We start from the raw sequence: 18,882 nt of genomic DNA, 5'->3' as shown, positions 1-18,882 counted from the left end.
TGAGGACGGGCTGCCTTATGAGGACGGGCTGCCTTATGAGGACGGGCTGCCTTATGAGGACGGGCTGTCTTATGAGGACGGGCTGCCTTATGAGGACGGGCTGCCTTATGAGGACGGGTTGCCTTATGAGGACGGGCTGCCTTATGAGGACGGGCTGCCTTATGAGGACGGCTGCCTTATGAGGACGGGCTGCCTTATGAGGACGGGCTGCCTTATGAGGACGGGCTGCCGTATGAGGACGGGCTGCCTTATGAGGACGGGCTGCCTTATGAGGACGGGCTGCCTTATGAGGACGGGCTGTCTTATGAGGACGGGCTGCCTTATGAGGACGGGCTGCCTTATGAGGACGGGTTGCCTTATGAGGACGGGCTGCCTTATGAGGACGGGTTGCCTTATGAGGACGGGCTGCCTTATGAGGACGGGCTGCCTTATGAGGACGGGCTGCCTTATGAGGACGGGCTGTCTTATGAGGACGGGCTGCCTTATGAGGACGGGCTGCCTTATGAGGACGGGCTGTCTTATGAGGACGGGCTGCCTTATGAGGACGGGCTGCCTTATGAGGACGGGCTGTCTTATGAGGACGGGCTGCCTTATGAGGACGGGCTGTCTTATGAGGACGGGCTGTCTTATGAGGACGGGCTGCCTTATGAGGACGGGTTGCCTTATGAGGACGGGCTGCCTTATGAGGACGGGCTGTCTTATGAGGACGGGCTGTCTTATGAGGACGGGCTGTCTTATGAGGACGGGCTGTCTTATGAGGACGGGCTGCCTTATGAGGACGGGCTGCCTTATGAGGACGGGTTGCCTTATGAGGACGGGCTGCCTTATGAGGACGGGCTGCCTTATGAGGACGGGCTGCCTTATGAGGACGGGTTGCCTTATGAGGACGGGCTGCCTTATGAGGACGGGCTGTCTTATGAGGACGGGCTGCCTTATGAGGACGGGCTGCCTTATGAGGACGGGCTCCCTTATGAGGACGGACCGACTTTTCAACACCGTTTAGCTCAGTATATGCCTTAATCATTTCCTATATTTCATTATATTATTCCTATTATTTAATTTTTTATTCAGTCTCGTGTGACGTTCATTTTGGTTACAATATAGTAATTGTGTCAGCATTACCGCTGTCTTTTAGATTCTGAAATAGCTGCGGCTTATTGCATGTTATATCCCTTTATGTGTTTCTAAACTTGTAATAACGTTACTGAAATGTGGAACTTTGCTTTCTTTCAAAATTATTTAGAATTTCAGAGATCTTAACTATGGTTAAGATAGAAATATAAATGAATTTTAGTAAAGCGTGGATTGTGTAATTTTATTTTAAAATAATAAACCTTTTTAGAGATGTAGAAATTTACGGCAGTTTGTATTGATTATACAGGAAACAAAAGGTTAGGTAAATAAAAAAACTTGGGAGTTTTGTAAATTGGTAAAAAATTATATATATTTTTTAAGGATTGTATCAACATTGCATATCAACACCGAAAGGTCTACCACATTTCTCAGCATATAAACTCAGAGATGACTTTAGTCCTGAACTATATATTCAGGACTAAAGTATACTTTCTGGTTGACTAGTAAGCTTATTCTGGTGGCCTTAATAACCCTGAAAAGGTCTATAGGCCTTAAATACAACTTTAAGTGCTCGAACCTCAAGTGCATTTTAAACAAGTCAATCTCTTTTTTTTATTATTTTACTGTGATAGTTTTTTAACTGTTCATTGTTGTCTTGTTTATCATCAATAAAGAAAATTAGCTTCGGAAATATTTGGCTTTAACTTATATATAACATAAGATTAACAGGCGGACCCAACTCATAACCCGTAATTAAGAGGCTCGGAAGGGTATTAACACAGTGTTGAATAACAGACATTTTATTAATCACTAATACTCTTTTATATTTACATTTGTTTTGATCCCCTACAGACACGTAGATAGCAGGATTAGATGAATGAATGGTTAAACGACGTTTATTATATTAATAATATATATATATATATATATATATATATATATATATATATATATATATATATATATATATATATATATATTAGCGGGACAATGAAGATGAACTATCCATAACAACGCTTTCTACACCAAAATCTATTTTTATGTGTATATGGCTATATATATATATATATATATATATATATATATATATATATATATATATATATATATATATATATATATATATATATATATATATATATATATTCAAGGTGGAGTGGGTTTCTACGGGAGAAAATGAACCTAGATTGTGTCTTGATCTGATGCAACTATAGTTCATGTGGGTTTCAGTCGTCCAAGGAGAGAGAGAATGTGATGAAGACAATTATGGATGACATCATGTGGGTTCATGTTGTTAAATATTGTGAATGGAAGTTGTGTGTAATCATTCAACAGCTGATGATTTGGTTAAATAGTAAAGTTGATCAGATGTTTACTTTTGAAGCAACAGATGATCACTTGTTTGTTTACATGGAACAGCTGACCAGTTATTTGTTTACATGGAACAGCTGATTATTTGTTGTTCACATGGGAAAAGCTAATAACTTAATAATCTATTTACAGGAGATAACTGGACAGCCAATGCCGCGCCGGACAGTTGCATCAAGATCACGACACGACAGGAGACATCGACTGTGACCCGCGGGACCTAACCTCACACCACAACACTGTAAAGAGCGGAAGAGTGTTGAGAGAGAGTTGTTGTGACCGAGGCTTCAAGGGAGAGGAGTGGAAGAGTCTGCAACACGAAATACACCGCCAGTGGTGTGTCAGGGAATGAGTCGCCAGAGAGTGAGTCGCCAGAGAGTGAGTCGCCAGAGAGTGAGTCGCCAGAGAGTGAGTCGCCAGAGAGTGAGTCGCCAGAGAGTGAGTCGCCAGAGAATGAGTCGCCAGAGAATGAGTCGCCAGAGAATACATTGGCACAAGGTGGTAACAGGAGGCATCCCTCTGCCTTGCTGAAGGCAAGAAGCAGCAGCAGCATCAACAGACAGTAAGAGGCAGCAACGGAGAGGAGGGTTCAGCAGGAAGCAGGGCGCATCAGGAGCCAATAAGAGGCAGGCGGGAGAGAGAGAAGCAGACAGAAGCAGAAAGGGAGCCGGAAAGAGGAGGAGGTAGTCCAGCAGGAAGCCAAACACTGCGGCTGTTGACGGAGTCTCGGTCAATTGGCTGCCCACCGCCGACTTCAACACACCAACCCGCTCTCACCTCACTTACACTTTTAACCAGAAAAGTTAAAAAGGTTTCATTTCGTTACGTAAACTGGCAGTAACACGAAGGTCTCTCCTTAACCCAGGAGCCTCCAGTATACACCACCAGAATGTACAGTATTTTCCTTTAGTAGTTCAGTGTACACTGTTCACTGCTATAATTGTTCACTTCAGTGATCAAGATCTAAAAACTTCCAGCTTGCTACTCTTGCTGTCATGAGAATAATGAACACTATGACCAAGGGACAGAGAGACGCTCCCCCGGGCGGGTACACACACACACACACACACACACACACACACACACACACACACACACACACACACACACACACACACACACACACACACACACACACACACACAGGCCAGAAATAAATCGCAGGGGCCCGAAACTTAGCGTGACTGTGAGTGTGTGTTGTCGAGAGTGAGCAAATAAACCAGGCCCTAATATTCTCGGCCACTCCCGCCACGTCAATTACGACCTTACCGCCTTAATTAATTAGCATCAGTGTCCCCTGAGCCTCATAAATTAGCTGGGTTTGCTGGCTAGTGTCAATAAACGTTGTTTAAATGACCAATTTGGGCTCTGGGTCGTGTAGTATTAAGGACAAAAATCAACCATCCCCTGAACGCAAAGTTGGCCTCCCCGCTCCTCTCATCCAAGGCTCAAAATCGTTAATCTATTGACAAATTGGCCAGATTGGCTGAATAGTTGTCAATAAAGAATCTGAGTTTGGGGAAAGGGATCCAAACCCACACTGAATAGAAGAGAAGCGAATGACTCTTATTCAGGAAGGGCAAGAGCCCCAAACTGCCGCTGGCGAGGACGGACAGTGGAGGATCGTCAGGCGAATGCAGGCTGCCAACTGATCTGACAAAATGATAGGTTGATAAAGAGGTAATTAAAGAGCTTGCCGCCGTCCTCTCCCAAAGGCCCGGAAGAGACACTTGAACTGGCGTGAGAGAGAGCCACTTTAGGGGGGACGAGTGCGTCAGTGTGAGGACATCTGCGTCAGGAGAGAGTGTCGTCTACGTCACCAGGGAACGAAGGACGTCTGCGTCAGGAGGGAAACTCTGCCACGTCTGCGTTACACTGATTAGAGCAGGGGGAAAAGGTTGCTTCTAGTGTACATCAGAAGGTGATTTGACCCATCAGATAGAGGTTGGGCTGTCGTCCGCCTGAACCCCTCCCTCACACTCCAGTCGTTTACAACGACATGCTGCTTGTTTAACCAGTGTAACTATAGTTCGGGGGGTCCTGCTACTAATTAGGGTCCAATCACCGCGATGACACAGAGGCCGTCATGGCCCTCCTTGGCACTATGGCCCCTGGCCCTCGCCTCGCTGGCGCCGCCACTGAGGATGGAGACCCAACTATATTCATCTACAGCAGTGACCCCTGCGGTTGGCGCGTCTCCTGCCAGGGTGGAGGCGGTGCTACAGCTCTTCCTGCTGCTGGGAGCATCACCGGTGACATGATCAACGCTACACAACCTGCGACAGGTTGCGCGCGCACATCTTCAGGGCCGAAGCTAACGTCAGAGACGACCTATGAACTCCTCCAGAAGTAAATACTGCAGGGGCGCGCCCACGACGGCGTGCAGCGTGGCGTGGGTGTTCAGGAGGAGGCGTGAACTCCGGATGTAGGGGGTGACAAGCGCTCTAATAGAGCCTGATGTTGGCGCGCCTTCAGCCGCAGGAGGTCGACGGAGGCGCCGCGGCAGTCCAGCGGCAGGCCAGGTGAACCTGGGGCTCCAGAGGGCGTGGTAGTGGGCGTGGCGGTGGTTGCGATGGTGGTAATGGGCGGGGAGTGGGTGGGGGAGGCGTCGGGGCTGTTGGAGGAGGTCATCATAGGGAGGTGGAGGCCCTGGGCGACGCCTGCGGCAGGATGGAGCAGCGGCAGCCCCGGCGGCAGCATATAGTGGTGGAGAAGGGCGTGTAGCGGCGGTGGTGGGTGCCCCGCCGCCTTGTGGTGGAGCCCCGGGGCGTGGGACGGGTGGAGGAATGGGTGGAGATGGAGGGCGTGGAGGGCGTGGAGATGGAGGAGGTCGGCGGCGGAGGCGGCGGCGGCGACGGAGTGCGGGGGCGGCCCCAGGGGCAGGGGCAGGTCGGGCATGCCGCCCAGGGGATGGTCGACGCCCATGAAGGAGGGGCTCTCACGCCCCAAAGCCTTCTCTCTCTTCCTCCACTTGGCTCGCCGGTTCTGGAACCACACCTGAGGAGGCAACAACACTGCTTCATTATCCTGCTCCACACAGTAGGGGTAGTGAAGGGCTAATGGGGTGAGGGGGGGGGGTCTAAGGGGATGGTCAGGGGGGATAATGGGTTAGGGTAAGGGCGATCTATGTAGGCCAAGGAATGGAATTAATATTTCTGGACGAGGTCAAATATATTAATATTTTTCATAAATTTATTTAATATTACATATTAACCCTGAGTCAGTACACACTATGGCATCAATTATATAAACCTAAGTTCAAACACCTAAGTTATAACGAACATGAAGCGAGAGAAGCACTGAGCCAACGAGAAATAATTTCCCTTCAGACGCCCTTCACACAAAGAATGTGAGGTAATTACGAGGAGAAAAGCGCTAAGCCAGTACACCTATATAACACTACGTAGGGATATGAGGAAAAGGATCTGGGATAGGCCAGAGGGAAGGAACGGTGCCCACAACCACTTGGGCCATAGGATATCGAACTCCTATATAACACCTATATAACACTACGTAGGGATATGAGGAAAAGGATCTGGGATAGGCCAGAGGGAAGGAACGGTGCCCACAACCACTTGGGACATAGGACATCGAACTCCGACCTGCAAGAAGCGACGCCGTCGCTCTACCGACCAGTACAAATGGATGTCTTCAGCAAATAAACAAATTTATTTTAATATTCCATTTGATTGTAAATTACGAATGTAAGACGGTAGGTATTAAATATCTACTGTGGAGGAGATAGAAGTAATATATACACAGAAAATATATAAAATATGCTGGTATATATTATAACAGAGTATATAAATATACTGGTATGTATTAAAACAGTATAAATATATATCAAAATATTTATATACACTCTACTTATATAGTATATATTGAGTTGTACTACACTTCTAGACTCTATGGCTAAAATATATTTTCAGGATGGTCAGTAAGTTATTGTCGAGGCCTAAGTACCTTCCAGAGGTTAATAGACCTTTAATAACCTTCCAGAGGTTGATAGACCTTAATAACCTCCAGAGGTTGATAGGCTGTAATAATCATCCTGAGGTTGATAGGCTGTAATAATCATCCTGAGGTTGATAAGCCTTAACAACCCTCTCTAGGTTGATAAGCCTGAACCCTACAGAGGTTGATAGACCTTAACAACCCTCCCGAGGTTGGTAGGCCTTAACAACCCGCCAAAGGCTGATAGGCCTTAACAACCCTCCCCAATAGGCCACTTTTCGTAAACTCGTCATTACCGCTGCTCAATCCTCCCCCTTAACAGCCTTTCTTCACGGTTCAATGACCTCGTTCCTAGCTCCTGGTCGCCTGTATGATGGTCTTCCTTACATGGACGGCGTTTAGTGTATACTGTCTAAGTGGGACAGCTGTTAGCGCTCTGACGGTCCCGGGAAAGTCTGCCTTACAGTAGCTGTCGCAGATATGGGACAAGACCCGACAAACGCTATACCCACATAGTCGACATGTCTTTACTTTTTCAGTTTATAATTTTTTTGAGTATTCGTTTCTCCAGACTTCTGTAACGTCAGTGAATATCTGCAGTGTCACATCTCCCCTCTCCCTTCCTTCTTTCCCTCCTTTCCTTCTTTTCCTTCTCCCCCTTTTTCTTTATTTTCCTCCTCTCTCATCCCATGCCCCTTTCCTATCTCTTCCGCTCTTCCTTCCTCGCTTTGGCCATCATCTGGACGATCGAGAGTGTAGGTTTTACTGCTGCTTCGAATTATAGGATCCGGACACATGTTCCCCTGGCAGTCTGGGCTCGGGCATATAGATCAGTAGTTCCAGTTTGTGAGAAACTCCCGCCTTTTTGGAGTTTTAAGTTAGTCATTGGACAAGGGGCCAGGGCCTAGTTCTCACTAGCCTGGCCTGGTTTCAGTTGTGTGTAAGCTTAGGAGAGGCGGAATGTCTAGGGCAAGATGAGCCTTAGTGGGTGGAGCCTTAGCTTCATTGAAGCATACGAGAAAAAAGATTTTTCAGTATAAACTGGAATGCTGGAAATGGTGACGGGGGGAGTAATTTGGGTATCGGCCACCAGGAGGCCACAACACTAACTAAGAAGCAGTGATTGAAACGGTAACTGTCTGTTTGAGGGTTCTGAGCAATTTCTAGTCCATTACCATGCCTCTAAGAACTAGGAAGTCACTAGCTTATTGATTAATTAATTTGCATTATTAAATAAAGTTACGGTTAATTATTCTCATGTGTATTTTATATATTTTTCCCTTAATTAACTTAGATCTTGAATTGCTATGGACATCACCTGTGATCTTATGAGTATTTTTATGAGTAAACATATCACCCATGCAATTAATAAAGTAATGTAAAGGAACTTCATTCACCCAGTAAGTTTTCAAAGATTAAAGTCCCAAAGCACTCAGGAAGTATGTAGCACTACAAGGTACCAGAGAGGCATTATGTAGCACTACAAGGTACCAGAGAGGCACCATGTAGCACTATAAGGCACCAGAGAGGCACCATACAGCCCTACAAGGCACCAGAGAGGCACCATACAGCCCTACAAGGCACCAGAGAGGCACCATGTAGCCCTACAAAGGCACCAGAGAGGCACCATACAGCCCTACAAGGCACCAGAGAGGCACCATGTAGCACTATAAGGCACCAGAGAGGCACCATGTAGCACTACAAGGCACCAGAGAGGCACCATACAGCCCTACAAGGCACCAGAGAGGCACCATGTAGCCCTACAAGGCACCAGAGAGGCACCATGTAGCCCTACAAGGCACAAGAGAGGCACCATACAGCCCTACAAGGCACCAGAGAGGCACCATGTAGCCCTACAAGGCACAAGAGAGGCACCATACAGCCCTACAAGGCACCAGAGAGGCACCATACAGCCCTACAAGGCACCAGAGAGGCACCATACAGCCCTACAAGGCACCAGAGAGGCACCATAAAGCCCTACAAGGCACCAGAGAGGCACCATACAGCCCTACAAGGCACCAGAGAGGCACCATGTAGCCCTACAAGGCACTAGAGATGCACCATAAAGCCCTACAAGGCACAAGAGAGCCACCATACAGCCCTACAAGGCACCAGAGAGGCACCATACAGCCCTACAAGGCACCAGAGAGGCACCATACAGCGCTACAAGGCACTAGAGAGGCACCATACAGCCCTACAAGGCACCAGAGAGGCACCATACAGCCCTACAAGGCACCAGAGAGGCACCATACAGCGCTACAAGGCACCAGAGAGGCACCATGTAGCCCTACAAGGCACCAGAGTCGAAGCAGCACTAGATGGCATCACAGAGACACACAATGTAACCAAAGTCAAGGCAGGAGACCGTGTGTAAACAAACATGGAGCGTAAACCAAGCCGTCTCGCGCCAAATTAGTGACAAAGACGGGACCCACGGGACTGACAGGGGGACGGAAACTAGACCTGTTCTTCCGTCTGAAGCTTCTCCACCCTGTCTAGCGCACCTCCCCCTCTCACCCCTCAGTCTTCTGACGTCACAACAGAGATGAGAACAACTTGTAGAAACACATTAATCCGTCATTAATTGAGCTAACGACTTTATAATTGCCGCCAGCAGTAGCTCGGATTGTTGTCTTAACTCGGAGGGCGGCGGTGGCGCAGATGGCGGACGGTGTCGCACACCACCACCACCACCACAACCACCACAACCACCACAACCACCATTACACCTCCATCGGCGAAAGAAGTCAGACTTCGGAAACCCCTCAGCACGGCATCCCACGCAGGACTAGTACCATAATGGACAAACTGACATGAGTGACAAATGAGGTTCACGAATCCCAGTAGATAAGAGAGTACCTAAGTGACAGAACACAGCGAGTCACAGTGATAGGAGATACATCCGTGGCGAGATGTTACCAGTAGCATTCCTCAGGGATTCTATTGTTAGCAAGTTGCGAGCTTTTCCGTCTCATAACTCATGATAAGACTTATCTAGTTGTCCCTGGAACACGATCCTCCTGTTGGCTAACATCCAGATACCCAATTACTCCTGTGTGAACAAGGGTGGACAGTTAAGGATTGGTGCCCGGTCAATCCTCCCTGGCCAAGACTCGGTTCTGGGACTGGTCAATTGGCATACCTATGGATTTTTTTTAACTTCGTTTTATAGTTAACGAGATAAAGATTCCTTGCTGGTGCCGCATATCCCGGCATTGGTCTGACGAACTTGGTATTGGAATTATAAACCACTCCATATTCAGGAGTCGTGTACTCTCCATATTCAAGAAGTTAGTTCTGATTTACACACAGAAATCAGAATACCGTGATGCATCATATGAACAAATCCACAAGGGTCGTGACGAGGATTCGAACCTGCATCCGAGAGCATCCCGGATTAAGTAGAACTTCGGTTTCAACTCTTTTTGACCATGTCGTAGCTCAGTCGATTAAGGCAGCGTCTGGGATACTCTCGGATGCAGGTTCGAATCCTCGTCACGGACCATGTGAATTTGTTCATTTAGTTCTGATGTTCGAAATTGACCTCGGGAGGCAGGCTCGGTGTGATATCAACCCTCAGGTCTTTTCCTGTGTAATTCCAGGAGGGCTTTTTATGTAATATTATTTAAGTTTGTCCATATCACCCTGAAGCTTTTTGCAGTCTTCTACAGTATGTGTAATTTTTGCATCAGCAAACAGTGACAAGAACCAATGTTTGCCACTGGGCCAGTCCCAGAGCCGAGAGGTATGAGTTTTGAGGAATGACTGACGAAATTGAATCTCACATAACCGGAAGACAATATATTGTTGGCATGATTACCACGTTCAAAAGCGTTAAAGGTAATTAAGAGACAAGACAAGGATCGAATGTTTGTTACGCTTCATAAAACGTAGTGGATGGGCTAGAATCCATACATTACTTCATGTATATTTGACAAAGCCTGATAGGCTCCGGAACTATGTTCAGTTGACTGAATGTTGAGAGGCAGGACTAATAGCCTAAGTACAGCAGAGTACAATTAGGTTACTTGTACACCATAAGCACCGCCAACTCACAACGCTACCGTCAACAATACCCACACAACAATAGGTTAACAATACTCAGAAAATCCAAACGCTAACAAGATGTTAATTGAACAAAATCTTCGAGTAATTTTTGTCTTTTTTTGTTTACTCCAGAGGAAGAAGGCAGTGGAAGGATTGTTAAAGAGGAAGTGGCTCCTGACGACTTCCTGAAGGGAAACGGAGCGAGGAGCAAGGCAGGAGTGGCGACGGGGACGCGCCTCGGGGAACGATGTTCCCTGGTAGGTATAGGGTGTATGTGAGAGAGAGAGAGAGAGAGAGAGAGAGACAGAGAGAGAGAGAGAGAGAGAGAGAGAGAGAGAGAGAGAGAGAGAGAGAGAGAGAGAGAGAGAGAGAGAGAGAGAGAGAGACAGAGACAGAGAGGGACAGAGAGAGAGATATGGGGGGGACATGTGGGCAAACAATGTGCTATTCTTAGTACAATTGTGTCTGCTATCTACCTTGAAACATTGTTAAAAGAGTCAGGAGCCACTAGAACTGGTCCTCGCCTAGGTACTATTAACGCCAATATTGTCCGCTATGCTGAGGATCAACGTCTACTCTCACCCACCAAAGAGGCTATGGAAAAATTGATAACAATAAAATGAGAGGATAAAGCTTCTGCCTCACACGCGTGGGGTCCAGGGTTCGAGTCTCCTAGAGTCCAGGTAAAGGGAAGGGAAGTGAACTATCAGGGGGAAAGCGCCAAGCCATTACGACTACATAGCACTTGGAAGGGGTCAGGATAATGATGTAGTATTGGACGAGGGGAAAGAATGGTGCCCAACCACTTGCACAGTTGGGGATTGAACGCCGACCTGCATGAAGCGAGACCGTCGCTCTACTGAAACGTATCTGAGGCATACTATATCCTCAAAGAACCCACTAGTTAATTTTTCTAATATTGTTAGAAACCTGAAGTGAAATACCTGGTCGATGGTAAAGTTATTTAACAATCATAATCAATCAGTTTAACGATCACTCTGGCGTCTATGAATGTCTATTACAAATTGTCTATATACCTAGTCATACAAGTAATTGTGTGTACGTCTGATAACATGATACGTGTGTAAAGGAAGAAATGTATATGTTTATCACTCAGAATGTTCGGTAATATGTTTATTGTTTGTGATGCGTATATATATATATATATATATATATATATATATATATATATATATATATATATATATATATATATATATATATATATATATATATATATATGTATATATATATATATATATATATATATATATATATATATATATATATATATATATATATATATATATATAAACACGTTGTACTGAACGGGGTGAGAATAGCTTGAGCTACCTCATCCCTTTGTGTGTATTTTACCTCAATAAACTTATTTCAATATCTCGCATCTAACGTCATATCCACAAGGCCTGAGTACTCACGCTATTAACTAACCTAACCCAATCTTACCCATCCTAACCCTATCCTAACATAGCATAAACTAACCTAACCTAACCTACCTCAGCCTTATTTAACTTAACCTAAACCCAAACTAACGATATGTAGAGATTTAATCATTAGAAAACGAGCTATGGATTTGTGATCCCCTTGACCGTTTTCTAGCTGAGACTCAACAGGACTCTCCTTGTACTGGACCGAGGCTCCTCTTAATGATGTCGTTGCCTGGGGTCTGATTACACGAAGTCATAGATAATTAGAGAGAAGGCGATCGGTCAACTAAGTAGTAACGAGACAGCTAATGAGAAAAATCCTTAGCTCACTGATCCAGGTAAAGCATACAGGTATCCTGGCAATTACCCTCACCTGGAGATTATATAGGTGTCCCCTCCCCCCAAGTTTGGGGGGGGGGAAGGGAGGAGGGGTGAGGTTGTTGTCCCGTCACCGCCCGTCACCACCACCGTCACTACCCGTCACCACCACCGTTACTACCCGTCACCACCACCGTTACATTACCGTCACCCGCTTTATGTGCGATTCTATTTTTGAGGGAGAAATATTCGGAGAAAACTGATGGAATAATCTACTCTGCACGAGAGTACCGCTGGAACAACCTATTTTGGACCAAGTTTGCTGCTGGAACAAGCTGTCCTGGACTGAGAATGCTGCTGGAACAAGCTCTCCTGGACAAAGTTCACAGCTGGAACAAGCTCTCCTGGACAAAGTTCACAGCTGGAACAAGCTCTCCTGGACAAAGTTCACAGCTGGAACAAGCTGTCCTGGACAAAGTTCACAGCTGGAACAAGCTGTCCTGGACAAAGTTCACAGCTGGAACAAGCTGTCCTAGACAAAGCTTACAGCTGGAACAAGCTGTCCTGGACAGAAAGTGTTATGCTAGAACTAAGAAGCCAGTCGAGATTCAGTTACATCACTATGTGAATCCTGGTCCCCCTCACTTCTGCCTCCTCCCCCCTCCTTCTCCCCCACACTATACCACCCCCTTTCCCCACACTCTACCATCCCCTTCCCTAACACTATACCACCCTCCCCCTCCCCCCCATCACCGTACCATCCTCCCCCCCTCCCCGCGTCTCTCCGCCATCCCCAGGTTCATCCAGCTCCCCCTTTCTGCTCCCTCTATTTAACAGTAGTAATCTGGTGCAGGTATTCAGAAGAGGCGTCGCGGCATGAACTTCACACCAGGGAATCAATCTCCCAACCGAAGGACTTTATCCAACGGGGTCTGAGGGTCAAGGGAGATGCTCCTCCCTGCGTCTGCCCTGTCTCCTCTTACCCTAAGGGTCCGTTCGCCCCGTGGACCCGAGGACTGGTTAGGGCTCTTCTGAAGGGAGGGCAGGAGAGGGGGTCCTACTGGTCTGAAGCACACAATGCTAGGCGTCAAAATTCAAAGGGGGCCCGCCCAATGGGAAGTTCGGAGGTCTGTGGTACATGGCAAGGGCTCTCTCTCGCCCCTCAGCCTGTAGAGGCGATCTTAGGTTACGGCAGAATAAACAACACTAGTGTCTATGCCGACTGGATCTCTGACTCTTTTTCCCAGTCTCCCTCTCTCTCTCTCTCTCTCTCTCTCTCTCTCTCTCTCTCTCTCTCTCTCTCTCTCTCTCTCTCTCTCTCTCTCTCTCTCTCTCTCTCTCTCTCTCTCCCTCGTTCTCCTCTCATCTCGTTTTCTCTTTCCTCTCTCTCTAATGCCATCCCTACTTACCTTCCTCTCTCCCTCTCCTTCCATCACAAAAAATGTGTATATCTATTTATAATCAACAACAAAAAACTCTTGCCATATGTTGTTTGTTTCTGAGAAACAGCCACGAGGGCCACAACTCCCAGGGTGTAAGGTTTAAACTGGCAGAGTTCTGGCTAGACTCTTGTGCTCTAGACAACATCTTGAAATGTGTTCGTAAGTAGTTTCCTAGTAATACTTAACCATCAAAGTCTTAAGGATGGTCAAGATTTATTTCCTGGGGATCCTGAGTCTTGCTGTATTGACTCGTAGACTCATGGTCTTATTGTATGAATTCCTGTTATTTTTGTGGAGGAAGAGGGGGGGTTGAGCTCTTTTCTCTGGGCAAAGCCTTCTCTATTTGATTTGTTTGTGTTTGTTAACTAAGAATAAAGTTAGTAATGGCTATCAAATGACGTACCTAGTGCAAGCATGAGCTGTTATCCTACCTCAACTCATCTGAAGCCTGCTCCTATAAACTCATTTATTTCATTGAGAATGTACTTTGAAAGTATCACATAGGGAACAATCATATAAGGAACCTGATGAAACTGCAAGCGAGAGCTGTAATCCTTCCTCTGCTAAGTTGGAACCTACTCCTAGAGACACATTTATTTCATGAGCCTGTTATAATATCAATGTTTTTGTCACTTGATCTTTGTTGTTTGACCACAAGGCCAGCTGGTGGTAGGAAGGAGATGGTGTTTCGGTCGAGGCAGAAGAACACAGGGAAAAAGAGGGAGAAATGGAAGGATAGACAGAGAGACGCAAGGAAAGGTAGGGGGGGGGGGATTAGGGTCAAACACTGGGACTCTGGGACCCATCACAGGGACTAGTCTCTTGCATTGGAGGATGGGGATGGGGAGAGAGACATGGGTAGGGGGGCGTTGGATGGGTAGGAGGTGTGTTTGGTGGAAGGAGGCGATAGGGAGGGGGGGGGGACAAGTAAAGGAACTGTTGGATAGGGAAGTAGGGATTGGGAGGGACCTGTTTGATAGAGATGAGGGAGGGGCTGGGGGATTGGAAGATAGGGAAAGGGGGCCTTTGGGATGTGGACGCGGGAGGGAGCTGTGGTGGGGGGAATTGGGGGATGCGAGTAGCTGAATCTAAAACAACAAAAAATCTCCCTCTCTCTTCCATCTTTCCTTCTTTCTCTCTCTCTCTAATGCCTTCTCTAGGTAGGGAGAGGGAAGAGGGCTGAAACTGAAATAGGAACGTCGCAGAGGGTAAGACCCCAGAAGAAGGACCAACGTCTGTAGTTTGCCGCTGACGGCAGACATTGACTCAGAGGACAATAGTCAGCGGCGGGGCAACAAGGGCTCGAACGAGTGTCACTAAGATTCAGTCGGCTGCCCCCCCACCACCCAGCCCGTGGTGCCTTTTGACGGCCTCTCGCTCCTCCTCCAGCCTCGTCGACGTCGACCAGTGACGCCTCAAATCTTTTATCCGCCGTCAAATACATTCATAACGAGCGGCCAAGTCTTATTCCTTCATTCTTCTCCTCCACTTAAGAGAATAATGCTCCCCGCCTTTGATACGATCCTCGGCTCTTTCATTACCTCCCCCATTAGCGCCTCTTTTCAATGTGTTCTTTATTTTCAGAAAAAACCTTTGCAATTAACCACTTCAAGTCGCGACCCCGAAACAATGCAGACGAAATGAGATGCGGGACAGATGTGACTGCGATCGCCGATTATGGAACTTAGGCGCGGGGTGTCTATAAGGTCCACATCCTCGTGTGACTCCAAGGGCAGCAGGACCTCTACCTCCCCCTCGACGTAAGGATCAAGAACCACCACCCCCCTGAGCTCCGCCAGACACACTCTTCCGATCAAGTCGAGCGCCCTTCAGAACCTGGTCCTCCGCCAGCACAAAGAATTGATAAATATAATTATGTCAAATTTAGACTCCATTACTGGTCCTTGTGTGGCCTCGACTGGCTGGCTCTGAATGCACCGTTTTCAATTTTATATCGATTAGTGGATGAGATTCCTGGTGACGTCAGAGGCCACAAGCGGAGGGCATTTGGATTCTTGACTTCTGTGTCTCGTGTTTCCAGTAATACCCAATTCCTTTCAGTGTTATTTTGTTTTGAATTTATTGATGTTATTGTTACGTTTTGTATGGTACTGAGCATCCGTGTGTGTATTCACCTAGTTGTATTCACCTAGTTGTATTCACCTAGTTCTGCCTGAGGGGGTTGAGCTCTGCTCTTTCGGCCCGCCTCTCAACCGTCAATAAACTATTTTTTTTTTGTTTTTCACACACACACACACACACACACACACACACACACACACACACACACACACACACACACACACACACACACACACACACACACACACACAAACACACACACAGGGGGAGCCGGTGGCCGAGCGGACAGTACGCTGGGCACGTGATCCTGTGGTCCCAGGTTCGATCCCGGGCGCCGGCGAGAAACGATGGGCAGAGTTTCTTTCACCCTATGCTCCTGTTACCTAGCAGTAAATAGGTACCTGGGAGTTAGTCAGCTGTCACGGGCTGCTTCCTGGTGTGTGTGTGTGTGTGGTGTGGAGAGAAAAAAATAGTAGTAGTAGAAGTAGTAGAAACAGTTGATTGACAGTTGAGGGGCGGGCCGAAAGAGCAGAGCTCAACCCCTGCAAGCACAACTAGGTGAATACAACTAGGTGAATACACACACACACACACACACACACACACACACACACACACACACACACACACACACACACACACACACACACACACACACACACAAACACACAAACACTGGCGAGATGTCACCAGCGGAGTCCCACAGGGCTCAGTACTTGGACCCATCCTGTTTCTAATATATGTAAACGATCTTCCAGAGGGTATAGACTCATTCCTCTCAATGTTTGCTGATGATGCAAAAATTATGAGAAGAATCAAGACAGATGAAGATAGACAGAGACTACAGGATGCTAATGCATTCCATTCCATTCACTTCCTAATGCATTCCATTTGTCTACTCTTCTGACACTGAAAAAAATCTTTCTAACGTCTCTATGGCTCATTTGGGCACTCAATTTCCACCTGTGTCACCTAATGCGTGTGCCCCTTCTGTTTAATAGTCTGTCTTTATCTACCCTTTCAACCCCTCTGCGAATATTGTATGTGGTGATCATGTCCCCTCTAACTCTTCTGTCTCCCAGTGATGTGAGGTTTAATTCCCGTAGTCTCTCCTTGTAGCTCAAACCCCTCAGTTCGGGTACTAGCCTGATGGCAAACCTTTGTACCTTTTCCAGTTTAGTCATACGATTGACTAGATATGGACTCCATGCTTGAGCCGCATACTCCAGGATTGGTCTGACATATGTTGTATAGAAAGTTCTGAAAGATTCCTTACACAAGTTTTTAAAGGCCGTTCTTATGATAGCCAATTTGGCATATGCCGCTGATGCTATCCTCTTGATATGAGCTTCAGGAGACAGGTCTGGCGTGATATCAACCCCCAGGTCTTTCTGTGTGTGTGTGTGTGTGTGTGTGTGTGTGTGTGTGTGTGTGTGTGTGTGTGTGTGTGTGTGTGTGTGTGTGTGTGTGTGTGTGTGTGTGTATGTGTATGTGTGTGTGTGTTTTCACCTATTTGAACATGCAGGATCGAGCTTCCGCTTTTAACCCCCCCCCCCCACCAATCACAACTAGGTGAGTACAACTAGATGAATACAACCCCCTGCCCAACCATCCCACCCCCTTCCTTCCTAACTATCCCCACCACTCACTCCTCCACCATTAAAACCCCTTCCCACACTCCCCCATTTCGTTCCTATCCTACCCCATCCCCTATTAACTAACTGGTATTGAGTCTGACTGGGAGACTGTCAAGAGACTCTCCCAGTCTACTGACTATCCAATCCCTACTTTATCTATCCCTATCCAATCCTTCTTCCCGCCTACTCCATATCCAATCCCTGTCCCCATCTTCAAACCCCACTCATTCCCACACCTCGTCCCTACCGATGATTGATTGATTCAGATTAAGCCACCCAAGAGATGGCACGGGCATGAATAGCCCCTAATCGTCCCTACCTAACACCCCTCCCCCCCTATTATATCCCTCAACACCCCCCCCCCCCCTCGCCTCTCCTAGTATCTCTGACGCCGCTGATAATTACATCACATTGTGCGTACCTCAATAGCGATAAATAGGGCACGATTAATCTATAAATAGCCAGTAATTAATGGGAGTAATTTGCTGGGGAGTGCCTACCCTCCCCCCCTCTCCTTGTGAACGACGTCCCCGAAATCAAAAGAGAGTAAGGGGGAAGGAGGGGAAGGGAGGGGGTGGAAAGGGGGTGGAAAGGGGGTAATTTTCACCTTAGCCTTCGCTCACTGATTCTCATTCTTTCCCTGTGTCCCACCCCCCTCCTACCCCTCATTTCTCACCCTTTGCAGAGCAAGAGTAGCCTATGAGCCAGTCTGGGGTAGTGAGGAACACTGGGACTTACCACCAATGGGGCATTAAGGGTGTTTATCCCCCATTACCAGCGTCGGGGGAGGCTAGATGGCCCCCCCCTTAAGTCAGGACTACCGAGTCTAATATTTTCTTCGATTTCCTCCGGTCCTTCCCTTTGGCAGCAAATTGCAGTGTATCGGAATAGAGGCATTTAGAGGAGTTTCCGAACAGGGTCCGGAGTGGGAGGGTGGGGAGGGTGGGGGAGCAGAAGGAATAGGAGGAGGAGGAGGAGGAGGAGGAGGAGGAGGAGGAAGAGAAGGAGGAGGAGGAGTAAGAGGAGGACGAAGAGAAGAAGTCAACTATAACTCACAAAAGAAACTAAAAGAAGAAATAGGAGGCGGTTAGGAAACAGGAACAGAAAATGAAAGAACACAGTAGTACAAAGAGAGAGAGAGAGAGAAAGAGAGAGAGAGAGAGAGAGAGAGAGAGAGAGAGAGAGAGAGAGAGAGAGAGAGAGAGAGAGAGAGAGAGAGAGAGAGAGAGAGAGAGAGAGAGACAGAGAGAGAGAGAGGGGGGGGGGGGGAGAGAGAGAGGGGGGGATAGCCCCCGGCTCCTGGTAAAACGACTTGTGATGAAAGGCTTCAATTGAGATAATTTGCTTCTAATTTGAGTCCAATTCAGCGGCTGCTGTGACACGCTACAGCCGGGGGGAGCTGCGGCTCTGTCAGCTCGCTCTATCTCTAATTGGCGCCCTGTCTCTATCTCTAACGTTTTCCTGAATGTGACTCTAACTCTATCCCTGTCTTTGCCTGCAAATGACTCTTTA

The 18,882-nt window shown here is 47.2% G+C and overlaps 1 protein-coding gene across 1 annotated transcript in view; it reads right to left on the bottom strand.

Annotated features, from left to right (window-relative positions):
- Window positions 1-2,105: 2,105 nt before the first annotated feature.
- Window positions 2,106-18,882, bottom strand: part of LOC123756437 (retinal homeobox protein Rx1) — a 56,279-nt gene continuing 39,502 nt past the window's right edge. Inside the window, 1 exon segment of the mRNA XM_045739603.2 lies at window positions 2,106-5,439. Within this exon segment, the coding sequence (XP_045595559.2) occupies window positions 4,843-5,439 (597 nt within the window). The 3' untranslated portion in view covers window positions 2,106-4,842.

Source organism: Procambarus clarkii, chromosome 25 (assembly GCF_040958095.1).
Source record: "Procambarus clarkii isolate CNS0578487 chromosome 25, FALCON_Pclarkii_2.0, whole genome shotgun sequence".
In the NCBI taxonomy this organism is placed as follows: domain Eukaryota; kingdom Metazoa; phylum Arthropoda; class Malacostraca; order Decapoda; family Cambaridae; genus Procambarus; species Procambarus clarkii.
The sequence above is the reverse complement of the archived record's forward strand: the minus strand, read 5'-3'. Positions and strand labels throughout refer to the sequence as shown.